The sequence below is a fragment of the Vigna umbellata genome, chromosome 5 (genome assembly GCF_029865625.1).
Source record: "Vigna umbellata cultivar VRB3 chromosome 5, Vumbellata_1.0, whole genome shotgun sequence".
In the NCBI taxonomy this organism is placed as follows: Eukaryota; Viridiplantae; Streptophyta; class Magnoliopsida; order Fabales; family Fabaceae; genus Vigna; species Vigna umbellata.
The window spans coordinates 54,459,790-54,470,150 of NC_142169.1; the positions used below are offsets into that span (position 1 = coordinate 54,459,790).

General features: G+C 35.5%; 1 protein-coding gene across 1 annotated transcript; it reads left to right on the top strand.

The window, feature by feature from the left end:
* Positions 1-1,879: 1,879 nt before the first annotated feature.
* Positions 1,880-9,386, top strand: LOC124827246 (Got1/Sft2-like vescicle transport protein family). The gene is made up of 4 exons (XM_047300258.2): positions 1,880-2,267; positions 8,094-8,361; positions 8,510-8,614; positions 8,973-9,386. Exons 1-4 carry the CDS (start codon positions 2,080-2,082, stop codon positions 9,081-9,083), a joined length of 672 nt encoding a protein of 223 aa, XP_047156214.1. The 5' UTR covers positions 1,880-2,079; the 3' UTR covers positions 9,084-9,386.
* Positions 9,387-10,361: the final 975 nt, after the last annotated feature.

A 10,361-nucleotide genomic window follows, 5' to 3' on the forward strand; every position in this document is an offset into this window, starting at 1 on the left:
GTTGAAAAAACGATGACCCACTTGAGATTCTCCAACAAATATGAGGACGATCCGAGGGTTTAAACCTTCCAGGTATTATAAACATTGAGCATTATAAAAAGCGTTAAACGTTATAGAGCTCCTAACAAAGCACCTAACCGTAGTGCTATCAAAATGGGTTAGAACTCGCGAGCCAACCTGGCCTACCACGGGTTTAGGCCTAGTTGGGTTGAAAAAAAAATTTGAAATTTTGATATGGGCCAATTTTGAGACCGACCCACTAAGAAACCGGTTCACCCGGGTTGAACCCGTGATGAGCCGGGTTGGCTCGTCAACCGACCTAACTTTGTTTTTTGTGCTTGCTTTTGGATTATATTTGAAGTTTAAGATGATTTTGGATTGTATTATATTTCTTTTATTTTGAATTGTCTTTGGAATTTAACATGATTTTAGATTGAAATTTATTTAGATTTGAATTAGAAAAAAATTGTTAATTTTTTTTGGAATTGAAAATAAAACTTATAATTAAGTAAGTTAGTGAGCCAACCCGCTAAACCCACCAAGTCGTGGTGAGTAAGCCGGGTTCAAATTTTTTCGGCTTGCTAATGAGTGAGTCAGGTTGGGTTTACTCACTAAATGACCAATCTGTGGTGTGTTGGGTTGGGTTAGGCCGGGTGGCCCGTTTTGACAACACTACCTAATTTTCGTAGCATTTGAACAAAAAGACAAAGTATCTAAACATAAGTAAAAATAAGCGTCTTTACAAGTTACTCAAAACAGGCTGCCATTAAATGATTATACCAAGCATCAAGCCTAAGCACTTAAGTCGTCTAATGCATCAAATTCCTAAATCGTCTAATGGTTTGAATGCATGTATGTCCAAGTACTTTTTGTTTGTTGTGTTGTACTCTCTCTTTCTATGCATTATCAACTTATTCAAAAGCCTACTCAAAATCAGAAGAACATTTAGAGGATATTCAAAGAAAGCTTCATACATACCTTTTGCATGTCTCATTTGTACACAACACCGTTGCTCTACAAGGAAGCAACACAACTTCTGACTCATCATAAATGCTACATACCTAGAAGAAAGTCAAAACTCTAACTCTCGAAGAAGGCTATATAAAGAAGAATAACATAGAGAAAAAGAAGAAGAATTGCGATCATTGAATCATTACGGTTCTAAGTTTAGAACGTCTAAAGCCTTCATTCCAGGAGAAAGAACTTTTACAAACTTTTAGAAGTTTATTGTATTATTCATATATCCTCTCTAACACTTTGTTCACTTGAATGGATTTGGAGATAATTTTGTTGTTGTTTATTTGAGAGAATTTGGAAGTGAGAGTGGATATGGAAGTAATTTTTTTTTAATTTGTCACATCAATCAAATCCTACGCTAATTCTCACAAACTTTACTTCAAAATCCACTCTCACTTACCTCCAAATCCACCAAATAAACAACAAAAAATTTACCTTCAAATTCTTTCAAATCCATTCAATCACTTTCCCCCAAATTCATTCAAGTGAACAAAGCCTAAGAGAGATAAACATTGTAAGAAACCAAAAAACTTGTTGTGTTATATTAAAAGTAAATTCAAACACTTGTATTATTTAACTGAGTGGAGTTAAACGTTTTAAACAATTTATCTAATATGGAAAGCTATCCAAAAATTAGAACTAAGTCGACCCATACTAAAAAAAACTATGCGGGATAATTGTCAAAAATAGGCAGGAATTTGGAAACAATACTTAATCAACATAAAAAGAATTTTAATATAGATTTAATTAAAAAGCTTGAAATTTAACTAGACTTATGAATAATTATGATTTTACATTTTTGTATAATTTTGACCTTCTTACTTGTTTTAAAATAAATAGAATACAAAAAAAAAAAACTGAGAAAGGGTGGTAAGGTATTGTAGCAATTGAGTGGTGATTTCAACAATAGAGAGCAGAAGCAGCTATTCAATTCTCAACAACCGGAAGCACTCAGCACACAACAGATAAATCCACACATCAAATCGCAAATCCTAATTAATTTCATTTCCCCCTTTTCTCCCTCCAAGCAACGGTCATTCGTAGTTGGAATTGGCGACCAAAATGCAGGGGTGGTTCTCGGCACCGAGCGGTGGTGAGGAGGAGGCGAAGCCCTCCTCGTCGTTGCTTGCCGATTGGAACTCCTATGCCTCTAATCAATCCTCCCAGGACAGCTCCAGTTTGGGTCTTTCCTTCGATCTCGAATCCGCCGTCAGGTCGGCCAATGACACCGTTTCCGGCACCTTCAGCGTGTAAGGAACCCCACTTCAATATCTTACCACGCCTCTTGTTTTGCTTTATCTGTTTGTATGCAAACGCAAATATGGTTTTAATTTTGTGTGTTGTGAGAATCGTGTAACAGCTTAGTGTTTGTAAGTGAAATTCCAGATCCGTATCTGAGAAGCTTGGGGTGGGAAATATTTGTCCCCAGTAATACAAAATCATGTTAACCTAAAACAATCACAATTATCGGTCGAATTAGGCTCAGTTTGGATAAACTTGTCTTTGGAAGCACTAGTAACTTATAGAGAAGAGATTAAGAAAGCATAACCGTTTGGGAATCTAATTTTTTTAACTCACTTAGGCTCTTTTTAGATGAACTTTTCTGTTGAAGCACTTATAAGAGAAGAAAACGAGGAAGTAAAACAAGTTAGTAAAATGGATTTGGACTCTAAATTGAGTGATCCACTCTAAAGCGTAAAAGTAAGTAATTTGATTGTTGATGAGAAATCGACAGTGGATGTTATTGTACATTCATGCAAATCACGTTTGTCTTAAAGTATCAACGGCTGATTTTCTTTCTTATCTCCTCCACTCCCTAAAGCGAATTACTTGTTTTTGAGGAAGTGGATCCAATTAACTAAACTTGTCATTCGTAAGTTAAAATCAACTTGTGCTTTTAATTTTTAATGAAGCTCTTTTATACAACTTCTTGAAAAGCTGAGGACTTAGGTGCAAAAGTTGTTTTATCTTATGGAAGAAATTTGATTCATCTTACCTTTATACGTTCTTTTCTTTTTAGTGTTTTAGGGAGAAATTTATCCTAACAAAGTCTTAGTTTATAAGCATGAGAGACTTTGGTTTAGTCCTTGAAAAGAATCAATGTGACTGACATTGTGATTTCTGGGGACTAAGGTGGAATTTTTCTATTTTTAAGGATGGAGAGTGCCATGCCAGTAGCCATTGGTAAAATTCGTTTAAACCTGAAGATATTGTCAAAATAACTTTAGCTTGGATTTTGTTCCCTTTATTATTATAATTGTTGTTGTATTGTAGGTTTTGATTGGTTGTACTTCTAATTATTTTGCTTATTTAAGTATAACGTTAATTATTCAATAGATAAATCACCGGGTTTAGAAAAAAAATCATTTTTAGGATGTTGATTTAATTGGAGTCATGTACCCTGTTGATTCAGAAGGAAGTTTGACACACAACTAGATTTGTGCTAGGCTAACAGAACCCTCAGTGAGGGATAAGATAGATGTTGCTTGGTGTTATTAAGCTGCTTAAGGGCAGGACTACACCAAGATGGAAAGCCTTATTATCTTGGGATTAACTCTATTGCTTGCAAGGTTTTGGATCAAGGAAGTGCCTAAGGTGTTTCATACCATGAAAAGTGTTCATCATACACATGGATAAATCTGTTTTGGTAACCATGTCCTGTAGACTAGGTGGATAGAGTGGACTAGAGACTTGTTTCGCAGGTCCCAACTTTTACTTTGACCCAAAACTCAGAAGTGGCCATCTATGTCTTTGATGCCACTGGAAACTTGAGCCTCCCAAAACCCACCTGTTAAATATAGTAAAGAGGGAGACATTGAACTAAAATCATGTGTTTCTGAGACAATACAAATGCTATATTTATATAGAGAAAAAGAAACCAATACAATAAATATAGGAGATTTGATATCCTCTAATGGTAAAGATATGGTACAGGAATAAATAAAAATATTCCTAAATACATTTATAATCTAGATATTCTTGGTTATATATGATATGCTCATTATTTCTATAACTCTGCCCTTCAAGGTGGACCATGTAAGTCTAATGTGCCTAGTTTCTTGCAAATATAATCAATCATTTGTCCTCTTAGAAACTTGGTGAATACATTTATTAACTGTTCACTATAGTTGGCAAATCTAGTGGTGAATACATTTAGTAACTGTTTATTATAGTTGACATTTAGTAACATTTAATAACTTTTCTCTTATGAAATGAAAATTCACCTCAATATGTATGGTCCTCATAAAGCACAGGATTGGAGGCTACGTGCAATATTTCCCGATTGTCACATATAAGGTGCCTTTGGGAAGTTTCTTAAAAAGTTTAAGCTCTTTGAGGTGGTGTTTTAGCCATAGTTCACAAGTGATTAATGCCATTATCCTCTATTATGATTGTTCACTTCATCTTGTGACAACATTTTGCATCTTACTTTTCGCAACATTAAATTACCTCACCCAAGAACACATTAAAAGAAGAGATTTGACATCCTTTAATAATAAAGATATGATATGGGAATAAATAAAAATATTCCCAATAATACATATATAATCTAGATATTTCTAACTATATAGGATGTGCTCCTTATTTTCGTATTATAATGTATCAAATGTTTCATAGGTTTCTCTTCCATTAACATGTTATATAGGGCTATCCAAGATGCAGCCCTAATCCATATATACCTTGTGGATTTCTTCTTTTAGGGCCATGTCTCATTCCCAGTTTCTCCCCAATCCCCCACCCCCATTGTTGTGTTCTCATTCTAGCATGTTCATACCTAATTTCCAGCTGCCACCACAACCATTGCTCCACGATTGTCATTTGATCCCCCATGTATAGCCACCCCAACATGCCTTTATTCCCGTCACATTGGTTAGTTTCCCACTGGATCTACCTCCACTGGAATGTCATGCACTCTCAGGAGTTGGTGACTGACGTTGCAAAATCTCCTTCACATTTTGTATTCATCTTATTGTCCTCTACTTAGATCTGTGGTGCTCTCTTCCATTCGACCTCTCCTTCAATGTGTCCCTTTGAAAGGTTCCTTTTAGTTTTTTGTTTTGGTACCCATTGTGAGCTTGGGCTAGACCTGCACCATCAGATGGTTCCAAAAACATTTTGAGTCAAAGTTTCCTACTCTCAATCTATTGTGTGTACTCCTCTTCACTTAAAGTTGGTTAGGAGGGGAGCAAAGCAACTATGATACATAAGCTTTGCTTATCAAATGACGCACTGTCCAGGAATCCTATTACTGGGTTTGTCAGCTCTAATGAGAAGCTCACAGACATTCTAACTAAATCCCTAAGAGGACCTAAGATTCAGTTTATATACTCTAAGTTTGGTGCATATGATCTATATACTCCAACTTGAGGGAGAGTGTTGAAATGTAATCTTATTTTAATAACATTTTCTGTGTACCCAGCTTTAGGGTTAGGGTTTTAAGCAAGTGTATTGCGTCTTTTTGTATCCTATATATTTGCATCAATAAGAAGCACGACAGTGCAATTAAATATGCTGTGTTTCTATCCATTCTATTTGTTCAAGTGTAGATAAAGGTGATACTCTGCTAAAGTAGTCCATCAAACATTTTATACTACTTAGTGAGACTTAGACACTCCATAATATCCAAGACCCCATTAGATCAAATTTAAATGCTAATATGGTTAGTTTCCTTGTTGATATTGATAGGATATAATGTGTATGATAGTGAGGTTTCCTTTATATAGTTGGGGGGTCCTGGTATGCTAGGGACTTTTGGATAATTTTGTAGATTGAGTTTTTGCTCTTTGTGAAGGGGAAACCCTTGGAGGAGAGAGTGCTCTCCTATTTTTTTGTGTTCTTTTCAGTCTATATAATAAAGAATATTACTCTTCCTCTTTTCATTTCTGGGTTTGTAACAGATATAGAGATCCATTGTTGGATATTGTGTATTTATTGGAGTTAATTTGGTATGTTGGGAAAGTAAAAGATAATGGTGTCATGTTAAGTGTTGGAGTAGATATGAAGTGATAGCATAGCTTTGGCTACTTGTGAATTCATTTGGTTCATTGTACATACTAGATGAGTCAGTTGTTTTTATTGGTGAAAAGAAGCTCATAGTCTTAGCGTTTTGTAGTGCCACAGTGCTTGTTCCTTGACCAGTTTAGTTAGCAGCTGTTTGCTCATTCATCTTGTAGAGCTGTCAAAGTTTGCTTGCCATCGCCATTATATTTCTTCTTCACCACCTTATATCCTTTGTCATTGCTTTTAGCAGGTTTTGGTGGAGTTGATTTAAGATGAGTATTAGAGGTTAGTTAATTGAAGCCCCTATACATAAAGGTTCAAGCAATCACTTTGTACTCACTCTCATCATCAATATTATCCCATTTCACTTTATTACACTTTTGTTCAAATTCTTTCTTCTCTGTTTGAAACCATGTTTACTAACAATGAGAAAGTGAGGAGTTCGCCGCAAGAGGTAGAACATGAATGGATTGAAGACTTGGACAAATAATGGAAGGCCATCATAGCTTGGTTACTCAAAGTTAACCATTTAATGTCTATTATATCAAAATCATTTTTTTATTGATTTTTTGCAGTGTGCCATTGTTTGTTAAAGACATTTTTTGTAAGCAGTTTGAGGATCCCTTCAAAGCCAATTTTTTGAGGGAAGAGAATCAAAACATTTAAGTACTCCACTGAGCATTTCATACTTCTTGATGTTGGGCTTAGGTACTCCATGATGCCCAAATCGGAATCATACTCTGCTCTATAACACTTAGTCTGTTTGTCTAGTACCTCTGCATGAGTAGCCTTTTCCTAAATATTGACAACCCACTCTTATTTAATTTGATTTGCCTTTGTGTGTGTATACGTGTCTCCCAGTGTCCTGTATTTTCCTAAATCGGAATCATACTCTGCTCTATAACACTTAGTCTGTTTGTCTAGTACCTCTGCATGAGTAGCCTTTTCCTAAATATTGACAACCCACTCTTATTTAATTTGATTTGCCTTTGTGTGTGTATACGTGTCTCCCAGTGTCCTATATTTTAGACATTGGCGTTTGAGATTTATAGTCTTGTAATGTTGGATATGATACTTAAGCATTTCATAGTATCCAAGTCCCCATCAGTATGTTGATTCCCATCAGTTGGGAATAAAGTTTGTATGTAACTGTTTTTTCCCTTTACACGCCACTTTCACGAAAGGATTTCTAACAAAATGTAGTTGTTAACATATTATTTATTTTTTAAATACTAAGGAATGTCATTCCCATTATTATGTTCCTGGGATCTTATTCCCAAAAGTAAAATTTGATAACCTGAAACACAATTCCTGTGTTTTCCTAATATCAATGTGATCATCTAAGTGTACACATGATATTTCTCTTCTCTCTCGTGTCAAAAGCTTCACTTTAAGGTCATATTAATTTATAAGGCTGAGTCTTGGTGTCAGGAACTTTTGTGAATTAATGTTACAACTGAACACAGGTTTCTGATGCAATTGTCTATGGAATAACTGGCTATTTTGTCTTCCTTATATGTCTGTGATAAGGTGGTGGAGTCGGAAATAGCTTTTGTTATACAAGAGCTCTAGGGCCTAAACTTGGCCCGTTTAGAACTTATAAGCTTAGGTTAGCCTGAAAACTTAAAAATGTACGTTGTGGTAAGACTTTTTTAATAGGTAAATAGCCTAATTCTAAATAGGTTAATGGGCCTAAATTTATACCTGATGTAGTTTGGTGAACTTTACCCTTTAAACATGTCAAGTTATAACTTCAAAAAATTTCTGTAAAAATTTAATAGCATAGTATTTATGATTTAAGGATGTCAGCGAGTTAGGCCTTACAGCTTTTTAACTAAATAGATTTTTTGTGAAAGCCTAATCTGGAAAAACTTGTGGTAAGTTAGCCTTTATGGTTTAGGCTTGACTCGGTTTAGAGTATAAAATGCCGCAGAAAGAACATATATTCTCCTAATTTGTCTTAAATGTATTTTCTACATCTTGGCAAAAGAACATGCTGGTAAGAAATTCTTTTGTAACAAATAATAATGATTTTTTTCCTGGGCTTATCAAGTAATTTTTTTCTTATTATTTAGGGTTTCTAAAGGCGTGAGAGATCTACCTGGCAATTTTCAGTCTGCTACTAGTAATGTGCCTTCTGGCAAAGCACTTGTATATTTTGGTTTGCTTCTGGCAAGTGGAGTCTTCTTTGTTTTCATAGCATTTACATTATTCCTGCCCGTCATGGTGGTTATGCCCCAAAAGTTTGCTATATGCTTTACACTTGGCTGTGGATTTATTATTGGATCATTCTTTGCTCTCAAGGGTCCAAAAAATCAGCTTACTCACATGATGTCAAGGGAGGTAACTTGCTAGAATTTCATTTCCTATTGCCTGCATTATGATAAGAAAACTTGACCTGCTGTTATGTTGCTTCAATGAATTTGTTTGGTCTCTTTGATTCCCGCTTTGCTGCTTCTTCCTTACAGTCCCTGTTATAATTGTTTTTCAGAGGCTCCCTTTCACATTGGCTTTTCTAGGCAGTATGATTGGTACCATATATGTATCAATGGTGCTTCATAGCTACATCCTCTCTGTGGTATTCTCTGTAGTGCAGGTATCACCTTCACGTATCCTTAAAAATGCTTCCTTGTAGCTTAGCCATGCCCATTCCCCAAGGCCCTTGTGTTATTGTTTTGATTTGCTATTGATCTTAAGGTATTATGCTAAAGGGTTTTTTACTTCTATTTTATTGAATTTATTATAACAATTAGGAACGCTTCTTTCAATCTAGCAAAACCGATATATATTTAGGAACTGCTATTTACACTCTTGATAGTGTGCTTTATGTGATGTGTGAGTTGCTGGTGTGTGGAGATAGGTCATCTGTACAGATTTTTTTTTTTCTTCTGTCATGTTTCTTTATAACTATATATGTCTTTACATTAAAAATGAAATCTTGACTTTACTTGCAGGTTCTCTCACTTGGCTATTATTCTATTTCATACTTTCCTGGTGGATCTGCTGGAATGAAGTTTCTAACTTCTGCTCTTACTTCTTCAATAATGAAATGTTTTGGGCGGTGACCAATTTTTTGGTTGACAGTTGAGTTGAGTTCGGACCAGTGTCTATAGAGTAGTTGACTTGTAAATTTATCTATCTGCTGAAGAGGCCTAAGAATATTACTGGATTGAAGCATCATCTAACAATTTCCTAGGGTTCAACGTATATTGCCACTGCCCTATCTGAATGGGAAAAAAAAACTGATTTGCCTCTTCGCCTCATGTTTGTGAAAAACAAAATAACATTGTCTGATTGATGAAGTTAATTCTACCTGTGTTGCTCCCTTTTACAGTTGGAATTTGAAATAATCTTTGTTTGTTTGCGAATTTCATTTTTTGACTGGGAATTGATTTCCCCCTTTCGATTTTGTCACCTTATGTCAAGAAGATGCAGACGTCACCCTTTTGGCGTGGAGGTAGATTAACCCAGTGGCATCAATACTCCACCTAAATCTTAAAAAGACTTGGATGGGTATCACTTGAACTACAAACTTTCTAACCCATTATTAACTTCAGTGGTAATGCAAAGTCTTGAATCGCAATCGGCAGTATCTGATTTTCATACTAAAAGCTAAACCTAACGAGAGAGACCAATCAAGGGCTCCAGGTATGTGTGTGTGTGTGTGTATATATATATATATATATGCATGTATGTATTAAAATTCAATGCCTCTGCAACTGATGCAGAGTGCCATATCAATTCATGGACTTGTCCGATATATACAAATTGTAGCTATTGGGTGAGGAACAAAAATGATGGTTGACAGAACCAGAAGGGAAGACATGAAAGGCTTTTTCTTTCTTTCAGGACCTCATAGTTTCTTCTTATCCTTCCACAAATGTAGAAAGGGTCTAAATTATCTGAGATCGATAATATTCTGAATTATACAAGTTAAAATACGTTTTCAAACTGTGGAAGTATAAAATTTCACTCATGAATAATTTAGATTTTGAATACTAGATAGAGCTGCATGGAGAATTGATGAGGGTGGGGAGGGAGAAAGAGGCAAGGTTATTTTGTGAATTGGTCCTTATTGGAGTGTGGTGGATGTTGGTTGGATTGTTTGTAGCAGCAGTGGTTAAAGTGGAATGATGAAATGGAATCTGACAGATTTGGTGAGCCTGCCAAAACAATAGGCAGAAATTTGGTTGAAACTGCAACCATCCGGCCCTTCCCCCCCTCACTCGTTTTGGTCCCCTCTCTTCTAGACATTGTTCAATTCAATACTATAAACAGACATAACCTTTCCCGGGTTTAAAGGACCAAAATATGCTCCCATTAAACTTTTGACCTGGCTTATA